The 27,750-nt window shown below is 56.3% G+C and overlaps 1 protein-coding gene across 1 annotated transcript in view; it reads right to left on the bottom strand.

Moving 5' to 3' along the window:
- Positions 1-18,876: 18,876 nt before the first annotated feature.
- Positions 18,877-27,750, bottom strand: part of GLRX3 (glutaredoxin 3) — a 34,897-nt gene continuing 26,023 nt past the window's right edge. The window contains exons 8-11 of the mRNA XM_047760372.1: positions 26,533-26,585; positions 23,813-23,852; positions 23,637-23,729; positions 18,877-19,123 (exon numbers count right to left, since the gene is read on the bottom strand). Of these exons, the coding sequence (XP_047616328.1) occupies positions 19,073-19,123; positions 23,637-23,729; positions 23,813-23,852; positions 26,533-26,585 (237 nt within the window). The 3' untranslated portion in view covers positions 18,877-19,072. The remainder of the gene's footprint in view (positions 19,124-23,636; positions 23,730-23,812; positions 23,853-26,532; positions 26,586-27,750) is intronic.

Genomic DNA, 27,750 nt, shown 5'->3' with positions numbered 1-27,750 from the left:
CGCAAGTGCAGAAGAGGCGTGTCCCCCGGGCAGACTCGAGCCACGTCCTGGGTGCAGCCCTACCCTTGGCTGTCGACGCAGAAAGATGGAGTAACTGGAAGATGACGTGCATGCTTCCTTAACGGCCACCGTCGAGGCATCTTTCCAACGTACGAAAACCCTAATGAAGACACATACTAGACGAACGGATGCAATCAGAAAAAGGGGCTTTTTGTTTCATCCAGTACAGCATCAGCTTTTTATTGCACAATTTATACCAGCTTCACATTTTCCAAGTCAAGGAACACAGAAGGAGGACCTCAGCACGCCAGAGTGTGTCCCACGTAATTATCTTTGGAGAAAAATGAGCACGAAAGTATGAGGTGAATCTCATGGCCTGTTGAGTAGTGAAAACCCACAGGAAACAGCAAAACGTCCGAAAGTGTGTGTTCATCACAAGAGCCTCTCCAAGTTGGCTTCATAAACCCTCTGTGACCTTCAGGACTCTGGCAAGGTCTCCTGGGCCAGCATTTTCGACGTGAACTCACAGTATTCAGGAATCTGTAGTGTTAGCGTCTCAGCAGGCTTTCCTAACATCGGCCACCGAGGTCAGGACAGGTAGCCAGGAGCACTGCACCCGAGGGCGGCTGGGGCAGGACCCGTGCATATGCCCAGTCAGGGGTCTGCAGGCACCCAGAATGTGTGCCCACGACCATGAGGGCGCCTCCTGCCCTGGCCGCTGTCCCCCACCTGATGCTTCCATGAATGAAGCCATGTTCAGAAGACCACCTGAACCCCAGGCCAAACCCAAACCCCTGCCGTTGGACAAAGCTCCTTTACGAGACGCCACCACTGAGACCAACCTGTAGGCCCCAGCCATCGAGACCAGGCGCTGCGACCCAAGCAGGGGTCTGCCCCGGCCTCCTGGTGAGCACCCACCAACCAGCGCTCAGACCACAGCGGGCATTTGGGGACCTGCCACTCAGAGCACTGGGCACTGGAAACAGGGCATCACGTGGAAGAGCCACCGAGTTATCAGCCTGCCCCTGCAAGCCCTGAGCCATCGGGTGGGACGTGGGGCGGGGGGAGAAGGGCAGAGGAGTAGGAGGAGCCGGAGAGGGCGGGCGGGCAGGGCTCTCCACGGCCGACACAACATCAGGGCTTAGAGGAGAAGAAGCACATCCAGCGGCTGACTATGCCTCGTGCAACTCCTGGAATAAGGGCGTTAGAATAATGGGCGGGAATTGCTTGGTTTCAGGAAGCCTCCGACGAGGCTGGGACCTCCTCCGGGGAGGCTGCAGGAAGATTCTTTCCTGTACTAAGAACCGACTGAGACCTGGGAACGAACGGTCGCGCTCTCTCACCTGGAAAGAGGTTAGTGGTGGAGACCCGGAGGAGCCAGGAGGAGGGTGGGTGCTCTTCCTACGACCAGCAAGGGCTGGCCGAGGCCGGCAGCAAAGTGGGACAGCTAATTTCCACACCCGAGGTTTGGGGGCTTGAGAAGGACTCGGGGCGAAGCTTCCCTCGCTCCTCAGGCCAGCCTCTGCCCCCCCACCGGCAGTGCTCATCCATCCTGGCCGACCCGGGACTTTCCTGGGTCACCGCCTGTGAGACACGGCCAAGCCCCCTGGGGGGCGACACTGGTGCCTCTCTCTTCGGCCACCAGGCATGGGATCCCCAGCGGAGAGGGACAGACTCGACGCCCCTCAACTGGACAGAGCGTTGGCAGAGGGCATCAGGCCTCTGAGAGCCAGAGATGGTTCTGCAAAGCCTCCAGCTCAGTGAGGCGGGCCCCCAGGGCCTTCCTGCCCTGACCTCGGGCGATGGAGGACGACTCCCAGGGAGGGCGGCTGACAGCGACCTCCCCGCAGCTGGGGCACAAACCAGAGCTGAGGTGCAGCTGGCATCTCCCATCCAGATGGCGCCGTGATGTCACCCACCAAGGAGAGGCCCTGTGGGGGGGCCGGAGGGCCCCCAGTCATCCTGCAGGCGTGAAGTGGGATGGACCAGCCGAGCTGGGACACACCGTCGCCCTCGTATTCGAGGACTAGAACAAAAACGCTGGTCTGATGCAAACCCGCTCAGGCCCCCCGCCCCCCGCCCTCATCCTCCGGCTTCCGTCTTGGTCAGTTGCTGACCCTGTGGTCCCCGTTCGCAGGGGCATCAAGAGGGGGAGGGACTTGCCCACACTCACAGCGTGCCAGCCGACCGGACGTGTGCACAGAAGCTGCGCTCGTCCCCACACACTGCGGCCTCACCTGAGCCCTGTGCCGGCCTAGCACACATGCTGACCGGTGTCCAGGTTTACCGGGGCCTCAAGGGCCCGAGCTAAGGAGAATTTATTTCTGATTTTGTAATTGTGGTAAGTTGCACAGAACCTAAGAGTCACCACGTTTAAGGGCACGGCTCAGATATTCAGGACACACGCAGGGCGGGGTAGCATCTCTGTAATGGGAAGAAGCTCTGTGTCCTGTGCTTTTGCTACAAGTTAATCACTGAGGGATGCTGCCATCAGCTTAAATTGCACAGAACGGAGGAGCCCTGCCTCCTGGAATGAGCCATAAGCTCAAACACCTTCCTTCAGCTCACAGGAAATGCCCACGCAGGCCCCCCTGTGAGTGGCCGCAGGAAAAGAAATTAACCCCTTGTCCCCTCCGGAGTCTGGGGAACCAGGACTTTGTTTTTTTGTCTTTTTAGGGCCGCACCCGCAGCATACGGAAGTTCCCAGGCTAGGGGTCGAATAGGAGATACAGCTGCCGGCCTACAACACGGCCACGGCAAACGCCAGATCCTTAACCCCCTGAGTGAGGCCAGGGATCGAACCTGCGTCCTCATGGATCCTAGTCATGTGCATTCACCACTGAGCCACGACAGGAACTCCAAGCAGGGTTTTTTGTTTTCTTCTGTTGGGTTTTTTTGGTTTGGTTTTTCGTTTGGGGCCACCCGAGGTCTACAGCATACTCAGGTCAGGGTTCAAATCTGAGCAGCAGTTGCACCAACGCCAGATCCTTTAACCCACTGTGCCGGGCCAGGGATCAAACCTGCATCCTGGAGCTGCAGAGATGCCGCCAATCCCGTTGCACCACAGCGGGAACTCCGGAACCAGGACTTTGTAAAGCGTAGTCCCCCTGCCCCTTTGGTATAAAAGCCTGAATCCTAACTCGGGGAAGACGGTTCTTTGGGACACTCTTCCCGCGTCCTCTCGGGCTGCTGGCCTTCTGGGGAAAGTCACTATTTCATGCCCCAACACCTCGTCTCTTGACCGGCCTGTTGAGCAGCTGGCAGCGTGAGCCCGACCTTGGTGACCACAGCACCTTCGACTCCAGAACTTCTCCATCCCGCAAACCTGAGACTCTGTCCCTGTGGAACACTCCACCCCCTCCCCCAGGCCCCAGCACCCACCGTCTGCTCTCTGTTTCTATGAATTTGACTTTTTTTTTTCTTGGTCTTTTTAAGGGGCACACCCGCGGCATATGGAGGTTCCCAGGCTCGGGGTCCAATCAGAGCTGTTGCTGCCGGCCTACACCACAGCCACAGCAACGTGGGATCCGAGCCGCATCTGTGACCTACACCGCAGCTCACGGCAACGCCCAATCCTTAACCCACTTATCGAGGCCAGGGGCCAAACCCGCAACCTCATGGCTCCTGGTCAGATTCGTTTCCTCCGAGCCACGACAGGGACTCCGAATTTGACTATTTTAGATACTTCATAGAAACAGAATCACCTAGTATTTATCCTCTTGGGACGGGCCTACTTCACTGAGCATGACTTCCTCGGGGGTCCTCCCTGTGGTGGCAGATGTCTGAACTTCCTTCCTGCTGACACTGGATAACACCCCACCCGCAGGCGGATGGGTTCAAGAACCAGAGAGCAGAGTCCTGAGCCTCCGAGGCGGCCTCGGGGCCAGAAGCATCTGACGGGAGAGGCCGGTCTGAAGGCTGAGCTGCAGGTCCCAGCGGCCGTGACCGTGACCTTTGGCTGGACTCTCCTCTTCCTGCTTCATCTCTTGCCCTGTCCTCGGAGCCACTGCACACATGGCCCCCAGAGCAGCTTTCAAACCAATAAAAGCAAATGGAGTTTCAGGTCACTCCTAACGAAGTTATGGGACTTCGGAAGTTCACTGGAAGAGGAAGTTAATTCTGAAAGACGGCTCGCCTCTCCGGCATCCTTTCCAGAGGATGTGGCGGCGCTGGGGCCCCGGCCCAGGCGGCACTACCCCTGTGCCCCGCTGGTGGGCTCCCACTGGCGGGCCCTCCTGCCCGCTGCCAGGGACCAGGACCTCCCCCCCGCGGATGCAGCGCCCGTCAGCAGGAGGCAGCGAGACACTCCAACCGAGGGGCCCTGGAGGAACGTGGGCGGCCCGGTGCGGGGAGGGCTCTTCACAGTTTATGTGGTTCCCATAAAGCACGACCCCGTGACCCCCGGGGCAGCGCTGAGCGTGCACCCCCTGCATAAAACATCCACATAAACAACCCGACTCTGAGCTACTCGACAGCTCGGAGCCCTACCCACCCAGCCACCGCCCAGCCCTGGGCGCATTCTTAGTGACAGCGGCTGAGGTCAGCACATGAGGCCTTGCTGCTCATCCGCGTGGAGGGAATGCTCTTGGCCTCGAGAGCACCCGAGCCTCCTGTGGACGGGCCTCGCCGCCTCCGTCCCGCTCCATCACGGCCGCGCTGAACCGGTGATTCTCCGGGAGCGCCGCCCGTGCCCGGGCTCCGGGTCCCGCCCAGCTCCGCCGCCAGCTCCTCTCCTCCCCTGCCCTCCATCCCCCATATGGTCCCCGCCATGCCCAAGCCCCTCTCCTCCGAGCGGCAGGCGCCCCGGCTGGCCCTGTGCACAGGTGGTCCCTTTCCTTCGGGCCAGCCCGGGCCACCGGGCAGCGAGTCTGACCGGGAAGGTGGGCCACACCTTCCTGGGACCCCTTCCCCTCGGCCAGAGGGGGTCTGGGGCTGTGTCCCCTGTCCGGCCAAAGTGCAGGGGGTCCCCAGGCACAGGAACGGGGTTTCCCCTAGCGAAGGTCACAGGGGCTTCTCCGCCCCCCTTCCTGCCTGGGGAATGACGGCCACAGCTCATGGCCTGGTCCCCAGGGATGCGGCGCGGCCCTCGCAGGCGGCAGTGTGGCTGCCCTCACGTCCCAGGCTGTGGACTCATCAGCCCTGGGATTCTGAGGGCCAAATGCCTCCTGTCCAGTGTATCACATGCTTCCCGCTCGACACCCTGGCAATCAGGGGAGCGGCTCCGTGCGGCCGCCCGAGTCTCCCCTGCAGACCGGGCCCTGGGCGGGCAGCCACCAGGGAGGAACGTGCTCTGTCCCGCCGGCACCTGCCCACACCCCTGCCTGCCCAGCACCCTCGGCACCAGCTCCCCTCGCCAGCCAGGTCCCTCCCTTCTGACAGCTCACCTGCAGGGTGGCACCTGCTCCTCCAGGCTGGGAGCCCCCCAAGGCTGGGACCACCCCCCCAGGCTGCTCCCTGTGAATGGCCGCCCCTGCCCCACCCACCAAAGCCCTCTGGCAGCCCCTCTCAGGGGACTGCACCCCTGGCCCCTCTTCCCTCCACCCTGTGGTGCTCACCTGGGAGGCCCCGCCCTGCCCCCACCTCGCTCCGCCTCCCCTCCAGCCTACACCTCCCCCACACCCCAGTGCCCAGCATGCTGCCGCCCTGCACATGACACCCCGGGCACTGGGCCCCGAGAGGCCCACATCACGTGGGGACCTCCACCACACCCTCCCTGCCAGCCCCATTTACAGATGAGCAAACCGAGGCAGGAGGCCGTCCGCGACAACCAGGGTGCCACAGGTAAAGCATCGCCGGCGCAGAGGTGAGGGGTGCGCAGGGCTGCCTTCGCCAGAGGGGACAGGGGCACAGACCCTAGAAACGGCACTGCTTGTCTCTTCTGTGAATCACGGGGACACTGGTTCAGAGGCAGGACAGTCCCCCCATCACTCCTGGGGCCCCCCTGCGGCTTTTGAGGCCCGGGTGTCCGGGGAAGGAGCCCCCAGGGCCTCGGCCCGCTGGGGTCATATCCCCACCTGCCCCAGGAGAGCCTCAGGTCCGGAGTCCAGCTGCTCCCACCTCCTTCCCCACCCCTCCTTGGGGTCCCACCTCCACCCCGGGATCCCAGGGGCTTCTCTCAGCTCCCCTGGCTGGAGAAGGGAAATTTCCTCCTCTCCCCCCCACCCCACCCTCCAACCACGGCCCTTCCTCCCCGCCCCATCCTTAAAGGCCACCTGAGCCCTGGAAGCGCAGACACCCCCCCCACCGCCCCCAGGCCTTTAAAGACAGACACCTGCTGAATGGGGCCTGGATACAGGAGAGCAGAACCGTCTTTAACAGCTCAGAACAGCCAGACGCGCTGAGATGCAAACGCCTTGAAAGCCGACATTCTGAGGCAGAAAGCAACTAAGACACGATTAGAGCAAAGGGCCCCTGGTTTCTCCTTTCCCGACACGGTAAGCCCTTCTGATGGTGCATGTGCCGTTTTTAAAGCTCCAATGGCTCCGTTCCAGGTGAAGGGTGGCCTGAGGAGCAGCGCACTTTACAAAACAAGCTGCAGCAAAGAAGCCACCAGAGCTCCGGAGGGCAAGCAGCCGTCCGAGCCAGGAAGGGCCAGCCAGGGCCACCCAGGCCACATGAGCCAAGACCCCACCTAAAACCCAGTGCTGGGGCAGTGTTGCCTCATTGTCATCTGGGTTTCCAGAAATCAGCAAGTGAAAGTTAAAGGATGCTGGGGGCAGGGGGGGGGCAGGCTTTCGCACTGACGTTTATGCAAAGAGCACAGGGACCTGGGACGCGTCGCTAGCTGGGAAGGACACGCACCTGATGCATCTTGGCTCTGTCTCAACCTGTGATGCATCATCTGCTTCAAAGTGGTGACACTGACCCGCCTTCTCAAGGTTGTGCAACCGGGACCTCGCTGGGAACCGCGAGGCTTTATGGGCGCTTGACACAGGCAGGTGCCTCTGGGAGAGACGCGGTTATAGGAAGTACCCAGGCGGCCCGGGGAGCGCCAGGGGGAGGATGAGACAGACAGCGTTTCTCGGAGATCCAAGGGCTGCTTCTAGTGAGAAAAGAACAAACTTCTACTGCCCCAAACTGTGGTCTGTTGTACATTTTCTAGCTGGAGGGCCCCACGCTAGCCTCCCCCCACCTCTCTCTGCTTGTCTCTCTCCCAGATACTAACTCTTCAACTGCAGCATGACAGCCACCTGCTGCTCTGTCCCTGCCAGTGACCCAGCTACAGGAGAGAGACCCAAGCACCACCTCACGTGACAACTCAGGCCTGCCTCCCTCCAGCACCTGGCTGCTTTCAGGAGGTGCCTCCAGGAGCGCCCCCGGGCCACGCTCGATCCTGGCTAGGATGCCTGCTTCAGAAGGGGAAGCAGAGGAGGAGGAGGAGTCCCAGGGGCTGGCGGAGCACAGGCGTGGAGGGGCAGAAGGGAACACAGGCAGGGTCCCAGACAGAGGCTGGTGGGTCCAGGAGAGGCGGAGGGAGGGAGAGAGGAAATGAGGGGAGAGGGAGAGATGGAGACAGAGGCTCCCAGGAAGCATCCATGGCACAGGCTGTGTGCAGGGGCTGGCCTGAGATGGCTGATAAGGTGGCTGTCCCTGTGTCTGGGGTCAGGACACATGTGGGAAGCGCCAGAGGAAGGGGCCGGCCGGAGAGGGTCCTGCGGGCGGGAGGAGGGGCCGAGGAGACCGGAGGGCGCCCCAGGCAGCCGGCAGGGGAGTCAGGAGCCGCAGCCGTGACCATCACCACGACCCTGTCCGGGGCTGAGCTGTGGGGGGTTGGGGTCAGCAGTGAGGGGAGTGACCTGCCTAGAAAAGATCCCACTGGCCGGGCTCGTGGGGGAAGGGAGGAGGCCGTGGCCCTATGGGGCAGCAGGGAGCCTTGCGGTAACCGGGCTGTCTGTGTCCTGACAGTGGAGGGGAGTACCTGAGTTTACACGTGTGGTAAAGCTGCACGGAACACACAAGCTCACACACACACACACACGCACACACACGCACACATGCACACACGGGGCACACAGACCGGCACGATCTGATGGAAGTCAGTGGATGCTGCTGTCGCTGTCAACGTGCTGGCTGTGACCCCGCCGGACGCTCCCTTGGCGACCAGCCAGGACGCCTCCGTTATCCCCAGTGCAGGGGGACCGACTCATCTCAAGATCGGTGTCAAAGTCCCGCTGGAGAGCACGCGGGTCAGAAGCTAGGAGGAGACTGGAGCCCTTGAGGGCTGAGCAGATGGGTCCGTGGGTGCACGGGAGCCCGCTAGGGGTCAGGGGCTGGAAAAGGGGGCAGCCTGGAGAAGCCAGGACGAGACAGCTGTGGGGTCCTGGAAGGAAAGAGAGAGGGACCAGCTGGCCCAGGCGCTCATCATGCTGGTTCTGGGCTGAACTTCCCCCACAGCAGAGGTTCAGACGGAAATGAACCAAACTTATAACTTTGACAGGTCATTTGAGTTTGGGAACAAGGCTAGTTTGCCAAAATGGTTCTTCCCTCTTTAATTAAAATCCTTTATTAACTGCCAACCTAACACCTTCCCCCAAGACAGACGAGATAATGAGCCCACATCCTTCAGCCCAGGCGGGCAGCCGTCCAAGCAGGGCCTTGGGCACAGGAGCAGCCCCGCCTCCACACATACACACACACGCCTCCCGGGCTGTAGTGGCCCAGATCCGGGCAGGGGTGCCGGGCAGGGGTTCCACGCCGGGGCCAGTCACGGGTCTGACAAAGATCCCTGGACAACCGGCCATGGGTGCCCTCCAGCCCAGGGCTTTGCTGAACAGCACTGCCCCCCACGCGTTGCTCTGTGGGCCAGGGCAGAGCCGTGTCTGTGCCCAGTGGGGGCATCTGAGGGGGTACGCTGGCCTGCTGCATCCCAGACCTGTTCTCAGTCTGTGTCCACTGAGCAAGGACCCCAAGTATGGCAGGTTCTAGATGCCAAGGGACGTTGGGCCTGTGCCCCAGGAGCCCTGGTTGTGACCACGGGTGGGGAGGAGGGGCAGGGACAGCCATCTCTGCCAAGGGGGCACCGTGGGGACAGTGACTGTCCACCAGCCTGGCTCAGGCCCTGGACAACAGCCCTAAGCTCATCTTGTTTTCACTTCATTTGAAACATTCTCGACAGACAAGATTAAGGACATGCATGGGCCACAGCTCCACCCCGGGACTTCAACCAGACTTCCTCCCACTCCTGAAGCAGATACCCATGAGTCCACATGAGGCCACACCGATATAAGAAGTTACTGCAAAAACAAGGAAAAATAAATGGGAAAGAGAGACAAACCTCCCCAAACCCCCAGGGAGAAGACTTCCAGAGGCTTATGAGACGGGCCGGGCAGAATGACCAGCTCCCAAAGAGGACAGCACGGGGTGGGGGGAGGGTGACCTGCAGTGGAGGCACCTGACCGCCCTCGACCAGGTGAGCAAGGTCAGCCTCGGCAGCGCGAGGCCACGTTGAGCATGTCGCCCCCAACTAACCCCTCGACGGACAGAACAAAACCTCAGATGGTCCCAAGGGAGACACGGCTTACAAATGCCTGACCACGGAGCGCCCATTGTGGTGCAGGGGTAATGAACCCAACTACCATCCAGGAGGACATGGGTTCGATCCCTGGACTCACTCAGTGGGTCAAGGATCCAATGCCGCCGTGAGCTGTGGTGTAGGTCACAGATGCGGCTCGGATCTGTCTGGTGTCAAGCCGGCAGCTGCAGCTCTGATTTGACCCCTAGCCGGGGAACTTCCATAGGCCACGGGTGCGGCCCTGAAAAGACAAAATAAACCCAAAAATGCCAGCACCCTTCAAACTGCTGACTTGACAAAAACCAAGGAGCGTCTGAGAAACTGCCCCAGCCCAGAGGCGCCTCTGGGACGTGACCATGAAGTGTCACGAAGGTCCCGAATGGGACACGAGGACGTTAGGGAGAGGACATGAGGTAAAAACCAAGGAAAAATGAAGGCAGTACAGACTGTAGCGAGTAACACATCAGCATTGGTTGTGAATTCCAGCACATCAGGCCACGGAGGTGAGTCAGTGGCAAGAGGAAGCAGGTGCAGGGGGATATGCGAACCCTCTGGGCTTCGGGCCCACTTTTTCTGTAAATCTAAAACGAGTCTAGAAAATCAAGTCTATTAATTAAAAAACACTAACCTCCAGTTGTCCCCAGGGCCCCCCCAAGGTCCCTCAGCTCCCGCCTTTGAGGACACCTAACATTTACTGGCGCTAAAAAGGAGGAGGGGACGCAGACCCGAGGCCTGTGTCTGCCGACACCCTGGACGGCCCCACCCTGCGTCCTGAGGAACCAGGCACTGTCACCTCGGCGCACGTGGCCGCAGCGCGGGGACACCAGTGAGGTGCTCAGGGAGGGCGGGGCTCGACTCCCACCCTGGAGTCCTCAGGATAAACCCGGTGGGCTGCCCAGAGGTGGGACGAAGGCGCTGGCTGGTGCTCCCCGCTGGCAGCCGGGACCAGGAGGGGTGGCAGGTCTCCCGGCGGAACCCAAAGCCCTGGGCAGGGCGGTGATGCGGGGACCCCTGGGAGCGCGGGGCTGGGGGGGAGGTCCCCCAAGGCCCCCGGCAGGGCGGAGAACCCTTGCTGCCCAGACCACAGCGGCCGCCGAGAGCCGGATCACCGAGGGCCCTCGAAAGGCTGTCCGGCCGGGGGGAAGCCGTGGGAGTGGGGGGCGCTCGGAGCCGGGTTCTGGGACCCAGCCCCGCTCCCCAGGCACCGCGGCCGCCGTGTCCTGTGCTGGAAAACGAGGGCCAGGCCCGGGTCCAGGGCGGAACGTAACACAAGCAACGCCCAGGCCGGTTAGGTAAGCGCCAGGCGGCACTGGAACAGGTGCGCCGGACGCTCTCTTGGAAGTTTCCTGCCACGGCTTCTGCTTTGAAGGAGCGCGCGGGGGGGGGGGGGGGGGTGGACCATCCCCCTCCGCGCACGCGCACACGTATCTGCTCCCGCGCGCTCCTCGGTCCTCGCGCGCCCCCTGGCGCCCGGCGGCCGCCCCTGCAGGCGGCGCGGGCCAGCCCCGAGCGCGGTGAGCAGCGCCCTCGCGTGGACACCCGCCGTCTCTACCCGCACCGGAGGTCCACGGCCAGGTGCGAGCGAGAGCACCTGTCTGCGCCGCGTTGCATGCGATGGAACTGAGGCTTGAGAGGTGCTGAAGGACCCCTTTCCGTTTATAACAGTCTGCGCCTTAGCCTGGTCCCTCCGAGGCCATCCCCGGCCTCTGCCAGGCCTTAGGCACTGGAAAGCCCAGCGTCACGCTGGGCCCTGGGCATCGCCTGCTGTCACCCACTAGGGCTGGAGGCAGAGGAGAAGGCCCCTGTAGACACGCCCCCCCCGACGGCGGCACGCAGGGGACAGGGCGTGCGACCCGCTCCGACGTGCCGCATCTGCGCGCTTTCCTCCCGCAGTGCGGCCCCCGCCCAGCTCGGAGGCTGCGCGTCTCCCGGGACGAGGAGACCTCCGAGCCCAGAGCAGATGCGCCCAGGCCAGCCCCTCGGGAAAGCGGGCACCGGGACTTACCTCTTCAGAAGGAGGTGGTGCCCAGATCCGACCTCTCCAGAAGTCGGGTGCACCGGGGTCGTCCCCTCCGGAAAGTTTTGGCGCGCAGGAGCCGAGCCCTCCAGGAAGGGCGCGTCCGGAGGCTGCGCAGCCCCTCCCCGCTCGTGCTCGGCGCCCTCCTGCCCCCAGGGCGCACGCCTGCTCCCGGGGCGGCGGTGGCGGGGCCTGCAGACCCAGCCCCCACGTCGGGGTTGGGGCGCCCGCCCCGTGCACCCAGACCCTTGAGGATGGGGAGAGAGGGGCCGGCCGAGCGGGGCCGTCAGCCGCGACCCTGAACAGCGCTGCACGGGCGATTTCTTGATTCAAATGCGGCTGCCATGCTGAGAGGACAGCACACAGTGTTTTGCTCACTTGATTCAGAACCTCACTGTTTGCACAGAGGATGGGAGGCTTCCTCCGTGACCGTCGGCCTGCTCCCCAGTCTACCCCTGGGTGACAGCGCCCACCCAAGACCCCGGGGCTGGAAATGGGCTCGCCCTAGCAGAGAGGCTGCCCTGCTGAGGGTACCCGCTTAGCCAGCAACGGTAGCCCAAACCCAGCCCGAATACAGCCCTTGCTAAGAATGACCATTCGCAGCGTCCAGCAGGTGCAGGGATCAGGAGCCTGGTTTGAGCCTTGGCTCAACCACTCTCTCAGGTGACTGGCAAATTTCTGAACCTGTTTCCCTCACGACAAAAGAAAACAAACAAACAAACAAACAAAAAAACACCACCAGTGACACCTACTGCGCTGAGTCCTTGGCAGTTTTCACAAAACAGGCACTGTGCTTCCAGCAGAGCCTGGCCTTCAGCAGAGAGGGCAGGTCAGGTGAGGTCGGCTCCCCCCACCTTCCCATGGAAGCAGAGGAAGCTGCCCCCTCCCCCACACCTGCACCAGCCCTCTACCCTCTGGTGCCCTCTGACCACCAGGGGGGACTTGAATGGCCTCCCTCCAAGTCATGGGGTCAGGAGCTGATTCCGTATCTATAGGACAAGGTCTGGAGCCAGGTGACCCACGGCCAAACCCCAGCTCCACCTGGTACCGTGTGACCTGGTTGCTTAACCGCTCTGTGCCTCAGTTTCCCCATCCCTAAAATGGGGTTGAGAACGCCCACCTCATTGTTGTGAAGACTGAGTGATGCACTGTGGCAAATATAGAGGAAGCACAGGTCATCCGCACCAGTGGGCAGGTGCTAAGGCACGAATGCACGCAGACCAGGGGCTCAGAGGACGCTGACCACGCTGAGGGTACCGCATGCAGGTCTCCCTAGTGAACGTTTGCTCAAAGAGAAGACTCGCGAGCAGGACTGCGGTGACACCAAGTGGTCCTTCCACAGAAGCTTTAGGAGAGAACCCGGGTCAGGACCTGACCTCCCCCATCAGGCCCCCTGGGCCCCCCACAGACCAGGCCCCCACTCAGAGGAAACCCAGGCTGTTCAAGGCTCCGCTGTCTCCTTGAAATTCTCCATCGTTGTATCTTTGGGCTCGTGTTTGGTAAGTGAAGTCCAGCAGCACAAGAGTGTGCACATGCGCGGTAAAAGCCCGTGACGTGTGCGTCCACCTGTGTCCCCGGCCACTCCCTGGGCACAGAGCACATTCCGCCTACGACCCAGCAGCAGGGAGCCCGCAGCCCAGAGGCCACGCTTTCCTTTCAAATCACAACTTGCTTCAGACACAGAAAGAAGGTAACAGCGTTCTGGGAGCCACACATGACCAGGAGCCATCTGTCCCTCTGCCCGTTAGCCTCCTGCTGGCCTCATGCTGGTTACGCACACTGAAGGGTCAGGAGGCAAAAAGTCCCATCCCACCCCCTCGCCTCATGCATAAGCTGATGGCAGGGTCAATGTCCACAGGTCAGGAAGGGGAATAAAAGGCTTCGTTTTGTGCCCCTTCCCAACGTTCTAGTGACCAGGCACACATGCACACACGAGCTATGAAAACTGTGTGACCGCAGGCCCTCCGTGTGCAAGTTACAGGCCCTCACAGCTGCACTTAAAGCTGTCGCCGCACGATGCAAAGCCAAGTGGACTCGTGCCCGTCACTTCCATTTATGACTTTCCGTTACCTAGAACATCAAACAGCCACGTTCTAAAACCATGGCATAGAGCACGTGGAAGCAGCAGCTTCAAGTTGCAGCACCTCTGAGGGCCCTTTTTCCTGCTCTTTGAACAGGGGCTGCGTTTTTATCTCGCACTGGGCGCAGCCCTCAGGCCTCACCCGGGAACGCAGGCACCCCTTCCCAGGAGGGGCGTGCCCCTGGGCAGGAGTGTGCAAAGCAGACACACCTAGGGAACGAAGCCTGACCTGGAAAGCCCACCGCCATCCTCACGGGCCACACCCTGCCCAGAACCAATGACTCGGGGCTGAGACCCTCAGGACACACGAAGGCCCAGTGCCCTGGACGGTTCCAAGCCCAGCCAGGGCTCACTGCTGACCCAGAAACAGCTTGGGCCTCCTCCCTGCCTGCACCAGATGCCCGGGAACCTTCCTCCAGAGGGAGAGGAGGGGCTCTCTGAGGGCCTCCAAGCCCCTGCGTCTCACCACGTGCCCCTTCTACACCAGACACAGAGCAATAGCATAAAAACTATTTTAAATCCTATGACAATGCCAAGCTTCTCCTCTTCCCGAGGACTTCCACGCCCAGGTCGAAGGCTGGGCTGGACCTGTGTGCAGCACTGGCTCCTGGAAACACAAACCCTAACCCTAGGCCATGAGGCAGGCATCCCCCAGGCGACCCCAAACAAGGTCAGGCGGGCTCTCCCCCAAGGGATGCCTGTGGGAAACTTGTCACCTACATAAACGGGCTGTTTTAGGAGATTAAATAGGTTAAATATTACGTCTACAAATGATAACCGTTTAGAGGGTGGGGGAGCACGGAGCTCTCTTCGGTGCTGAGTGCCGAGTCCCGGTACTTCCTTCTTAAAAAGCCACGAAAGTCCTGACCAGGATGTAAAAATCCTGTCATTTCAGAAACCTGAGACCCCTAGGGGTGCTCCAGCTGCAGCTGTGTCCCCGAGACGCCCAACCCAGGGCTGGAGTGCGTCCTTCTGGGTCCAAACCCCCAGCTGCCAGCCCTGGGCCCTGCAAGATGGCTTCATGCACCAGAACCTTAGAGGGTGCTGTGGCCTCAGACACTGGCGTGTGGCAAGCCCGGGCACAGGCCCAGCACACACTCTCCCAGGTGGTCCCCGTCTGCCCCTGAAGCCGACTCAACTCCTGTCTCCCAGATCTGAACGTTTGTAAATATGGGACACGGCGCTCTGAAAAAGCCCCTCGGACTCTGAAACCAGAATCCCAACTCATTATAAAGCCCTGCCTTTGAAATTACCCATTTGGTGACTGAGTCAGCAAGTTAGTAATCCAGTGCTAGAACTCATTATCTGAAATGCAGTATAGAAAAATGATCTTCTCTGCAAAGAACCAAATTACTTTAGTAAAAAAAAGAACTTTGCATTTTGTTGGCACCAAGTACCTATGGTCAAGTTTAAGAAAACTGATTTTAATTAAAGATTAAATCAGAAGTCATGTTTCGTATTTCAGGGAGTTCCCACTGTGGCTCAGCTGTAATCAATCAGACTAGTACCCCTGAGGACACGGGTTTGATCCCTGGCCTCACTCAGCGGCTTAAGGATCCGGCGTTGCCGTTGCCGTGAGCTGTGATGCAGGCCGCAGACGCGGTTGGGATCCCACATTGCTGTGGCTGTGGTGTAGGCCAGCAGCTGCAGCTCTGATTCAACCTCTAGCCTGGAAACTTCCCTATGCCGCGGGTGCGGCCCTAAAAAGACACACACACACACAAAATTCTCTTAAATCAAAAAAGAAATTATGCTCCATATTTTATTCTTAAGCTTCTGACCTGATTGTGGAGTGGGCCTTATTTCAGTAATTCCTCCCAATGAGGCAGGTCATGATCTACCTGCGCCAAGTGCTTCAAATGTATTACAGCTGCTTCAGAGGTCAATTAAACTTCTCCGAATACCTGGAATGCAGTTTCCTTTTTTTAAAAGCATTAACGAGATTTTCTAATTCTAAAAATATGCATACTATTTTTAAAAATTAGTCTAGTTCGAACTCATCAGTAGTATTTTTTAAAGTCTAAAAATGGAAAATCATTTTTTTTCCTCCTTCTTGAGCAAGTTGATGATCAGTCGAGATAAACAGGCCTGCAGTTCCTGAGAGAGGCCAAGAGCAGCACAGCTGCTCCACCGGGCTCAGCTGTCCCACGCAATGGCGCAAGCCAGCACAGGGCAAGGCCAGCCCTGGCCACCATCCTCAGCCCTTATCTTCACAAAGGCCTTTACATTATTGCAGCAAATCTCAACGCCTTTTACCTGCTAGGCCTTCACATCAGCCCCTGGCCTACAAGGTAACAGGCCATGAAGAGCTGGTGGCTGGGCCGGGGGCAGGGTGACGCCCTCCCCAGTGCCCAGGAGTGAGAGACTCCAGCCGGAGCCAGAGCCAGGAGTCTCATCACAGGCACAAAGGCCATTTAACCCCACACAAATGCGTTGGGCGGCCTCAGGCTCGGGGGTCATCTGATGCAGGCGGAAATCCTGGCCCAGCCCTGCAGCTGTGCCCCTGAGCTAACAGGTTATTCATCTGTCGGGGCTCCTCACCTGAATTCCTAACTCCTTTCATGGGTTTTATTTTTCCTCCCATTCTGGTGACAAAGCAAAATCAGAGTTTTTAAAAAAAGAAGTCCATTCTTGCAAGCTCCTTCCCCAGGTGGGTGAATCCCCAAGAACCCTCGCCTCGCCTCGCCTCGCCGGCTGGATACGGAGTCCAGAGGGCTGCCCTCCAGTCCCACGAGCAGCGGCTTCCTGGGAAGGCAGTCTAGATGGTGGACGTTTGACTCCCAAGGGTAACAGGAAAGTCCCGATGGCACCAACACCTCACACGCCACCTGCCCCAGTCTGCTCCCACCACAGCTGGGACCTGGGCAACAACCGAGTGACAGCCTGTCAGCCTCCCTGCCGGGAACGACTCTTATCTCTAGGATTTGTGGATCCGAGACAGGATGACAATTCTGACAAAACGGTACAACGGCAGGCCCGATCGTCAGAAAGCGTGACTGGGGATGAACTGTGGAATGTGCAGCTCCGCTGGGCACTCGAGTCACCTGCTTGCTCCTAAAATACACCCAAGAAAACCAGTGAGGAGCGGCTCTCGGTCTACAGCAGGTCTCAGCCTTCCCAATGTGTGGTGCAGACACCTGTAAAACAGAAACACGCCCGCCTGTCACTTGGTGTACCTGGAGCCAACAGAGCCAAAACTGACAGCATTCAGGAGGACAAACTCGTGTTCAACACGGGCACAGCGTCCCGAAGACGCTCAACATTCAACTCAGTGCAAACCATCAGGCCCAGCCCAGGACGACACCATGAGGTGTCCGTCATGCAACAGTCACCCGGGCGAAGGGGAGGCTGGGCTAAGATGCTCGGAGCGTCCTACATCACCAGAGCAACGCCTGTGGCCTGAACGGTGGTCCCCAAACTGAAGATGGGCATCTTTGTTAAAAGTTACACATTTTAGACCAAAAAAAAAAAAGGAGTTCCCGTCGTGGCGCAGTGGTTAATGAATCCGAAAGAACCATGAGGTTGCGGGTTCGGTCCCTGCCCTTGCTCAGTGGGTTAACGATCCGGCGCTGCCGTGAGCTGTGGTGTAGGTTGCAGACGCGGCTCGGATCCCGCGTTGCTGTGGCTCTGGCGTAGGCTGGTGGCTACAGCTCCGATTCGACCCCTAGCCTGGGAACCTCCATATGCCGCGGGAGCGGCCCAAAGAAATAGCAAAAAAAAAAAAGTTACACATTTTATCTGAATAGGCAAGCGGGGAAAAAGCTGGCAAAGATCCTGTTGCTTAGGATGAGGTGAGACGTAGGAAGAAACTAGAGGACAGGCAGCACGGCTGGAGCAGAAACCCTGAAAGCAGTGTGCACGTGATTTCGATCTGGGATAAAGGACACAGGAAAATGAGGGACCCCTCCATGAGTCACGCACATTCCCAAAGCCCATGGCTTAATAAAACTTCAAAACGTCACTTCCCTCTGCATTTTTTCTCCCTCTTAGGACCACACCTGCAGCATATGGAGGTTCCCAGGCTAGAGGCTGAATCAGAGCAGCAGCCGCCGGCCTACACCACAGCCAGAGCAACAGGGGATCCCAGCCGCGTCTGCAACCTACACCACAGCTCACAGCAACACCGGAGCTTTAACCCACTGAGCGAAGCCAGGAATCAAATCCGCATCCTCATGGATACTGGTTGGGTTAGTTTCTGCTGAGTCACAACGGGAACCCTCCATCTGCATTTTAAAAGTGTTGCTTATAGTACTTTCATTTTAAATGGAAAAAGTAGTTCACAGACAAATGCCCAAAAGAGCCCCATCTGATGACCCACAGAGGCAAGAAACCCCACCACGAAGGATGTCCTCTTGGCAGGAGGCAAGGCCACATCCGCCTTTACGACCCTGTGCAGGCGCTCTCGCCACACCACACCCCCTCCCCCCCGCCCCCAGCGCCCAGGTGTCTCCTCTCCACAACCAGACAGACAGCTGGCACTTCCTGACGTTTCTCTTCCCACATTGCTGGCTTTTGTACCCCCTTCCTCACACCACCAGATCATTCCGTGAAGACTTAACCACCCAGATCAACAGGCAGAAAGATTTAATGAAGATACATGTGCCTCGGGTACGAAAAAAGTCTAAGAACCATGGTGGTGAATCCAGCCGTGCACAACAGAGGCCTCAAGGAGCAACTACTTTTTCCCCATGTTAGACTCAGGATCAAAAATACTGTTGAAATTTTCATGGAATTCTGAAGTCTCGACATACTCAAGGGCTAAATCAATACCTTCGATACAACGGTTAAAACGAGTGGTCTGCTCAGCACAGCATGACCTCATTTCCCTGCTCTCTGCCAGGCCACCCCCTCTTCTGCAGTCATGAGACCTTGCTGTGACACAGCCACTGAGAAACCACCTTCCTCAGAAACTTGCGGGCCCCACGCTGGGGGGCTTTCCCAGCTGGGCCCTAAACGCGCACCCAGCCCACGCTGCCGCTGCCGCTGCCATCTCCCCGGCCCCCGGCTCAGACGCGCAACAGAAAGCGCTCTGCAGCTGCATTTCCAGCTGTAAAGAGACCTTCGGCCAGTGAGGGGAGCCGTTGGCTTGGCCTATAAGTTGCTGAAATGCTGCTGAGGATCAGACGCTGCCAAGGTTCTCCACGCTCCAAAGCCGGTCTATTTCGTACCTGCTCCAAGATGCCCACGCAGGATGAAAAAGAAATGAAACGTGGGTTGATTACAGTAACTGTACGCCTAACATCACGGGAGAGACGCTACACAATTATGTTCAATTGAACTGAAGATGTTTATTGCCTTCTCATTTGGGTGGAAAACACGTCGCGTCCGCTCACTTAGCGCAGCCTCGAGAAATACATCAGCATAACCGGGGATAAGCATCTCCTACTCCTCGGCCACCTCAGGGACTGGTCACTCAGCGGAGTGACGGCCTCCTGCAGTAGCTGGGCACCAAGTCCCCCACTGGTTAGTTTTCTCCTTTCAGGATAGGCAGCAGCTCACCGTTTTCTTTTAGTTCCTAAAAATAAAAAAGGAAACAATAATACCATGCATATGAATACATCAACAATGCAAACATCTAAACACTGACAGGTGGCGTCTGTACCAGAGAACCAAAAGAAGCACCTCATTGGATCAAAACTCCACTCCACGAACCCACTCAACCTAAGAATCAAGCCACAAAAGCTGAGCACACTATCACATTACCAAAGTAAAGTTAAAACGGGGAGTTCCTGTTGCACACACAAAAAAAAAAAAAAAAAAAAAGGGAGTTCCCGTCGTGGTTCAGTGGTTAACAAATACAACTAAGAACCATGAGGTTGCAGGTTCAATCCCTGGCCTCGCTCAGTGGGTTAGGGATCCGGCATTGCCATGAGCTGTGGTGTAGGTCGCAAACGTGGCTCGGATCCCGAGTTGCTGTGGCTGTGGTGTAGGCCAGAGGCTACAGCTCCAATTCGACCCCTAGTCTGGGAACCTCCACGCATCGTGGGAGTGGTCCTAGAAAAGGCAAAAAGACAAAAAAAAAAAAAGGTGGAGTTCCCATTGTGGAGGAGTGGGAAATGAATCTGACGAGTATCCATGAGGACACAGGTTCGATCCCTGGCCTCACTCATTGGGTTAAGGATCCAGCGTGGCTGTGGCTGTGGCTATGGCTGTGGCTATGGCTATGGCTATAGCATAGGTCAGCAGCTGCAGCTCCAATCAGACCCCTGGCCTGGGAACCTTCGTGTCACAGACGTAGCCTTAAAAAGACAAAAAAAAAATGTTAAAAGGTGTTCTAAAACCAACAGTTTTGGGAGTCCCCATCGCGGCTCAGCGGAAACAAATGTGTCTATATCCACGAGGATGTGGGTTCGATCCCTGGCCCTGCTCAGTGGGTTAAGGATCTGCGTTGCCATGGGCTGTGGTGTAGGTCACAGACGCGGCTCGGATCCCATGCTGCTGTGCTGTGGTGTAGGCCAGCAGCTGCAGCTCTGATTCGACCCCTAGCCTGGGAACTTCCATATGCCCCAGGTGCTGCCCTAAAAAGCAAAAATAAAACCAACAGGTTTTTTTAGCATTAGCAAACAAAACAATTAGAGTGAAACAATGAAGCCTATCTTAAAAGCGCAATAAAGAGGGAAAAAGAACTTTGGAGCGACTGAAAATTGGAGTACTGTGATATTACAGACCCCTCAGATACCACATAAACGGGCTTCACTATTTCAACCCGGCCTGGAAAAGCCACAGTATCATCATGTAAATGCAAGGACCAGAAACTATCAAAAAGATAAAGTAATGCAGCAAGTTTTTGTGCCCATTTTTCAGATCTAAAATTTGGAACATATTGAAATGAAACATGTTCTAAATTTTGGAGCAAGTTGAAACCTGATGACGTAAGATCAGTAAGACTTGGCAGTTTAAGATAAACAGTTAATTTGATAGAACATTTCGAGTGATTCCAATCAATAAAACCACTGAAATCCACTGGTACTGCTCTCTGGACTAACCCCAAACAGGCCCACCCCCGTCACCCACACAGGGAGTACGGTCTGGGGATCCCCTATCCACTTAACGAGCAGACATCCGGCTGCACTGAAAGGCCAAGCAGGACTCCCCTGAGCACACGGCTGGGCGGCAGCGGGCCTGCAGCGTGGTAGGTGGACCAGACAGCCCCTCAGGTGGAATCCGGACCCGGCGGCCTGCTGGCTGTGAGCAGGCAGACAGCTCCCGCACTTTCTGTGTCTCTTCACCTGCTGGGGGGACACGCGGTGGCCTATGTAAAGCACCAGAGCAGCCTGCCCGCCCGGCACCACACAGGTCCTTCGGAGACGGCTGTGACCGTGAGCCAGCGGGTTAAACGGCACCCGCTCTAAATATCCTGACTCTCTTCAAGGGTCTGAGCCCATGCATTCCGCGGTGGTGACCTGTCACTCTCCAGGGTGACCTGAACTCGCTGTGTACATATTACTTAGTAGGTATTTCTCTCAGAACATCAGACAGGCTGAGTCACTGAGTCACTCATTTATTTAATCACCCATTCAACCAAAAGCGCACCCCCTGCTCCTGCTGCGAGCACCAGGATTAAGGCGCCTGCACACAGCGGAGGTTTTAAGGGACCTGAGGATGAAGAGCCGCACACTCTGCAACAGACCAGAGCTGGCCGCACAGCCGCTGCTCCCAGGCCCCTTCTCCAAGGCCTAGGGCAACAAGAGCGCAGATTTCCAAGTGGCCACGTCCTCAGCAGGTGAACACAAACAGCCATATAACACCCTGTTTGTACCCAAAAAGAAGCTGCCCGTGCAGCTCAGCCTTAGAATTAAATGAGATTTACTGACTATCTTTCCAAGAGTTACCAGTCACTGAGGTACAGGCTACAAAACATTCAGATGAGAACAGGCACCAGAGTATTTAGGGTTTGAAGACTGCTGGTGTCTTACAAAAGTTAAAAATATATATAAGGAGTTCCCCTCATGGCTCGGCAGTTGGCGAGCTCGACTAGCATCCATGAGGACACGGGTTTGATCCCCAGCCTTGCTCAGTGGGTTAAGGATCCAGTGTTGCTGTGAGCTGTGGTGTAGGTTGCAGACGTGGCTCAGATCCCATGTTGCTATGGCTCTGGCCGGTGGCTACAGTTCCGACTGGACCCTTAGCCTGAGAACCTCCATATGCCTCGGGTGCCACCCTAAAGGACAAAAAGACCAAATATACACACACACACACACACATATATACATACATATATATGTGTGTGTATATATACATATATATATATATAAAACATCACAAATGCAGATCTATTTTTGTTGCTTCAGAGTTATTCAAAAGCTACTTGGTGAAACTTTTTTTTCCTCCAGGAACAAGAGTTTATTAGGGAAAATGCCTCACTGGTTTGCTCAAGAAGTGTGACGTCAAATCTGAAACCTGGCAGGAGACAAGACTTGCACGATGAAATGGAAACCACGGGGTCAGCGGTCCAAGGCGCAGCCCTATGCTTAGGAAGCCTGAGGCCCGCCGGCTGACGTCGCTCAGCGCTGGCCCAGGCGGTACAACGGCATGAGCCAAACGCTTTATCCTCAAAGACAGCTAAAGGCAGCAGCACTGCTCACTACTTGCTTTCCACTTAAAAAGTCGGAGATCCGACCTCAGAGAAAGTTTTCCAGTGGGCCAGGCCAAGGGCCTGGGCCCCGGAAGCTCCCCCACACCCACCGCCGTGGAGGCTGGCGCTTCCAGAGCAGAGCCTGGCCTTCCTGCCCAGCCCTCTCCTGCGCCCAGCCCCCGCCACCTCCTTCCACACCATGATGCCCAGGGTGGGCCTGGGGCCGGGGGCGGGGCTGGAGGCTATGACAGCGGCAGCTGGCCCTGCGGCTCTGGGATAGCCAGAGAGCATCGGGGCACACAGCTGCTAGCAGGTGGGGGTGCCCTAAGTTCTGGACTTCAAATTCTGTAAGAAAAGTCAGGCCCATTTAAAATTCAGTTATGATGTATTTAAAGAAAACCAGAGAAGGAAATGAATCATCACAGAAACGGTGCTTACAGTCTGACAGAGGCCCCAGTTTTCTAGCACCTGAGAACCAAAGCGGGGACTCGGAGATGACCTCCTGCAACCTTGCATGTTTCTTTTAGGAAATTGAGGTCCGTGGCCTCAGGTCTCAGGGGCACGGCCAGCAGGGCGAGGTCTGCAGCGGGTCTCAGGCCCCCAGGCCTCTGCCTGGTGTCCCTTACTCCATCAAATGAGGACATGTTAGGCAAAATAAAATGACACCAGAAAACAGCACAATCACGATAAATAAACTTAAAAGGAGGAGAACTTCAGGAGCAAGAGCAAAACAAACATTTCTGGCTGGAATAATCTATAAATGATTAACAGCTAAGAGGGGCCTTGAAGGGTAGAGAAAGCATAGTTTAAAATGGAATGTATGGAGTTCCCATCGTGGCTCAGTGGAAACAATCTGACTGGTATCCATGATGACACAGGTTCGATTCCCGGCCTTGCTCAGTGGGTTATGGATCCGGTGTTGCCATGAGCTGTGGTGTAGGTTGCAGACGTGGCTCAGATCCCGTGTGGCTGTGGCAGTGGCTGTGGTGTAGGCTGGCGGCTAGACCTCCGACTGGACCCCTAACCTGGGAACCTCCATATGCCGCAGGTGCGGCCCTGAAAGGACCAGAAAAGAATGGAAGGTGCAAGGGAACAGGAGGCAGAGGGTGAAGGAAGGCTGAGGCGCGTTAGGACTTGGCACAGCTCTGAGCCTGGCCACACCCCGAGCTGCTCTGAGTGCCGAGTTACCCTTGGGACCGGGGCCGGCAGCGACCCCGCGCTGGACGAGGTTCTGAAAGGACCAGCCTGCAGGAAAGGCCGCGCAGTAAGGCAGCTGACCGGGCCGGTTCGGGGGAGGTGAGGGCAGGCCAGGGTACGTCAGCCGCAGAGACGGTGGCGCAGGTCCAGAAGTGATTAGACACGAGGCTAGACAAGAACGAGGCCACGGAAGGGACCATTTCAAACACGCCCGAGTTTTCAGCTCTCCGGAATGGCAGGGGAACTCCACCCTTACCTTAACAATATCCAGGCCTCCAACCAGCTCCCCTTTCACATACAGCTGAGGGTACGTCGGCCAGTTGGAGTAGGTTTTCAATCCCTGCCGGACCTACGGAAACAACAGGAACGCTGAGACCTGCCTCTCGGGCCCTAAAGCTAAGACGCAGGACGAAACTAAAACACAGAACTTACTTCCTCATCCTCCAGTATGTCGAACGTCTCGTAGTCGACACTGCAAAAAGGAAAAGCATCTTAACGAGAAAAGAAAGAGTTTTACACAATCACAAAACCTATTTGATGTTTCAAAATTAGTGCAGAAAAGTAATACTATTTTGTTGCTAACAAAATGTCCTGTGCAAAACTGGAGGTGATTTTACTTCTTAATCCGTCAGGTACCACAGAGTAAGTCATCTCAAGATACACATTTATCTGGAGTTTTCTCTGGACAACATCAGGTTAGAGAGGGGTCAGCAAATGTCTTCTAATGGCTGAGGAGTAAACATTTGGGCTCTGCAGGCCACACAGTCTCGGCTGTGAAGCAGAGAAGCAGCCAGACAAGGCAGTGATGAATGGGCCTGTGTCTCAATAAAACTTTATTTACATAAGGAGGCAACCAAATGCAGTTTGCCCACCCTGGGCTGGATTCTCACTCACCTCTTACACAGGCTCCATGTCCAGCCCTCTTGGGCCTGCTGCTCCCTAACCTACTGCCAGCTGTTTAGGGAGCACTGGCTGGGCTGGGGGTTGACCAACAAGAGCGGCTCCACTGCTAACCATCTCTGCCCTATGGAGATGAGCTCGCCGCACAGAAATAAACTTCTTGCAGAACACACATGCCATGTCTAACATGCATAAAGCCGGTGGGGGAGTTCCATGTGTGGCACAGCAGAAACAAACCCAACCAGTATCTATGAGGATGCAGGTTCGATCCCCAACCTCGCTCAGTGGGTCGGGGATCCGGCATTGCCATGAGCTATGGTGTTGGAGACAGATGTTGGCTGGGATCCTGTGTGGCTGTGGTGTAGGCCAGAGCTGTAGCTCCAATTTGACCCCTAGCCTGGGAACTTCCACATGCTGCAGGTGTGGCCCTAAAAAAGCAAAACCAGGGAAAGCATTGTGGTGCATATACACCAGTTGTATAAAGGAATAAAAATTCAACCACATCTTCTGAGAATGAGTATGACTGGATCCCCGCCGGGAGGCTGTGAGCATAGGCACAGTTCCAAAACCTGACCAAAGAAAATGCCACATGTAAGGAGCCAAATTTCGTTTTCCGTAAAATCAAAACCACCTTCATGAGGAAAGCCTGTTTACTTAGTAAACAAGTTCCCAAGAAAACAGTCAAAAATAAATAACTTGACAGGATAAATCAGCAAGTACCAAAAAAGGAATGTTTGAAAGAACAAAAAAGATTAAAAAAAAAAAAGGAAAGGCCCCCACAAGGTAAGTCTCCCTTGGAGTTGATTAAGGAGCAAATACCCAGGCCCACAGTGTCTGGTAAAAATAGGAGCTTCTGGGACGATCCATCCGCGAGCTAAGGAGTCCTGGGCCTGGGTGTGCAGAGTCCCAGAGGCCAGCGCGCCTCCTACAAGCTCACGACAAAGGTGCCTTTCAACCTCAATCCACCCTGGGTACCCAGGCCCTCAGGGCACACATGTTTTGGCGTGGGAAGGAAGAGACAAGGGCAAGAATGCAGGAAAGGAAGAGAGCACCAGGCGCCTCCTCCGCGTTCCAGTGGCTCCCAGCAAGACCCAGCAGTGGAGTTCAAAGGCCCTGGGAGGCATTTAGCAGGTCTGGAGCTGGAAGGGTATATTCTCTTCCAGAGAAGGCCCTCTGCTCCAGGGTAACTGGTACCTCCAACCCAACGGGGATCAGACAGACGAGGGACAGAAAGCAAAGTTATGGAGACTTTCCGTCAAATACGTCAGCTATGACGGGCCCAGACTTGTCCCATCCAGGCCTCGGGACCCAAGGGGACACGCTGGTGCTAGGGAGAGGTGGCCTAAGGGGGACTCACTGGGTGCTGTGGCAGAGGGAAGACAGAGAAAGGGGTGTAAAAAATGACCCAAATCAAGCCGGGCTCTCCTACATTCTGGGTCACAGTGAAGACGGGGCTGGGGCCAGAGGGCCAGAGCCGCTAGGCTCTCTTGTGCAGTGATGGTGCCGCCATCATTTGGAGAGAGCTGTGCTTCTCCTCTTGTTCCTGAAGCTGTATTTGAACCTGTGCTGCTCCACCCGGCCCAAGAATGCCCCAGCATTTCCACCATCACTTTCCCTGTCCCTGCGCAGGGCTGCCAGTCAACCTAAAGCCACAATTAGAACCCTTAACAATGGAGAAGCAGTTGAGAGAAGTAATAAAGAAGAAAAAATCAGCTAAATCATTTGACAACCCCGTAGAACATGTGCTAAATATCTCTAAAGAAGTGGTTTTGTTTTTAACCACAAAAATCAACTGCAATTCCCTTACTTGGTAGCCGCATCAAAAGCCTGAGTGCTGCAATTGAATCTACCCTGCCTCTCAGATCCAGACAATGGCCTTTACATGCATCCTGCTGGCTTCATGAACTATTTGGAAACTAGATTTTTTTTTTGTCTTTTTGCTAGAATATTTTTTAAAGAAAATTAAAAACCTATAATATACTTTCCCTAAAATATCTTCATGTATGGTAAGAACTCAGTTACTGAGAAAGGAGACAGTTATTTCAATTGTTGCCAAAGTACTTCCTTTATGTTACCAGTAAGGTGACACTGGCCAGAAAATTCTACTGTGGTCTAAGTTAAAGCATTCACAAAACATTATAGCAAAAATAAATACAAATATGTAAACAGATATAACAACTGAAAAGCATCAGTGGCAGAACTGAAAAGTTAGAATTTCTTAAACATACCATTTGGAAACAAGGTTTACTTACCCAGTACTATTTAGAATTTCCAGGATTTGTCTGCTGAAACCACACTTGGCTTCCTAAATTTACAAAAAAGACACATTTCAGGATGTACCGCCTTTTCCGCCCAGCCCCAGGGCGTGGTGGTATCTAATGCTCTGTCAGGGAACTGCACCTGCAGAAGGCAGCCACCACCACACAGCCAGCCTCTCAGGCCTCTCCACACCCAGAGCCACCGGCCGACGAGACCCACATCTTCAAGATGGGCCATCCAAACACGGGCCGGATGCACAGCCCTAGGCTGACCTGGCTCGTGAGCCCCTTCTCTACGTCCCTCATGACCACAATGCCATCTTTCTGTGACCAGTAGGGTCTTTGTTTTCCTACTTCTACTTGCACTTCTTAAATTTTTCTTTCTTTTTTTTTTTTTGTCTTTTTAGGACCGCTCCTGCAGCACATGGAGGTTCCCAGGCTAGGGGGTCTAATCGGACCTCTAGCCACTGGCCTACGCCAGAGCCACAACAATACCAGATCCGAGCCGAGTCTGCAACGTACACCACAGGTCTCGGCAACGCCGGATCCTTAACCCACTGAGCGAGGCCAGGGATCGAACCCACAACCTCATGGTTCCTAGTTGGATTTGTTTCCTCTGCGCCACAACGGGAACTCCAAATTTATCATTACATTACAGAGTACCAAACTTTTTTGAGGTTATGGAAAATCTTGGCTTTGTTTATGTGGGTTTTTTTTTTTTCTTTTCATGCCAAATCCCAACAATCCTGTAGAAAAGATTTGGCGCCACATAAACATCTCAGGAGCACCAATCATTCTGTTCCTAAAATCGAAGAATGCTTCCTGCACTCTCAGGAAAAGAAAAAATTTTGAGAATAAAAATCTGCTTTAAATAATCATCAAGATGAAAAAAAAAAAAAAAAAAAGCCTGGGAATTAACTCCTTCTACTTTGTTTTAATAAATGCAGCAAACCAGTCAGACTCCAGGTCCTCATCCGGGGAATCCCAGCATGCCGACATTTCTATTACCACCTCCTAGGCATCCCTCTCACTGTCACCATTCCATTAACTGCCTGGCTCAGTCAGCTGTACTTGGCTCTAGTGACGTTCACACAGGTCACGCATGGCCCTGAGTCGCGCCGTCACCCCACAAGAGGGAGTGACGCTCTTGGGGGCCGGTGGCCCACCGGACACAGCCCGCTCAGCAGGTGAGGCCGATTGACGTCACCGCAG

Source organism: Phacochoerus africanus, chromosome 15, assembly GCF_016906955.1.
Source record: "Phacochoerus africanus isolate WHEZ1 chromosome 15, ROS_Pafr_v1, whole genome shotgun sequence".
Taxonomy (NCBI): Eukaryota; Metazoa; Chordata; class Mammalia; order Artiodactyla; family Suidae; genus Phacochoerus; species Phacochoerus africanus.
Note: the sequence above shows the minus strand (reverse complement) of the source record. Positions and strands in the feature narration are given on the sequence as shown.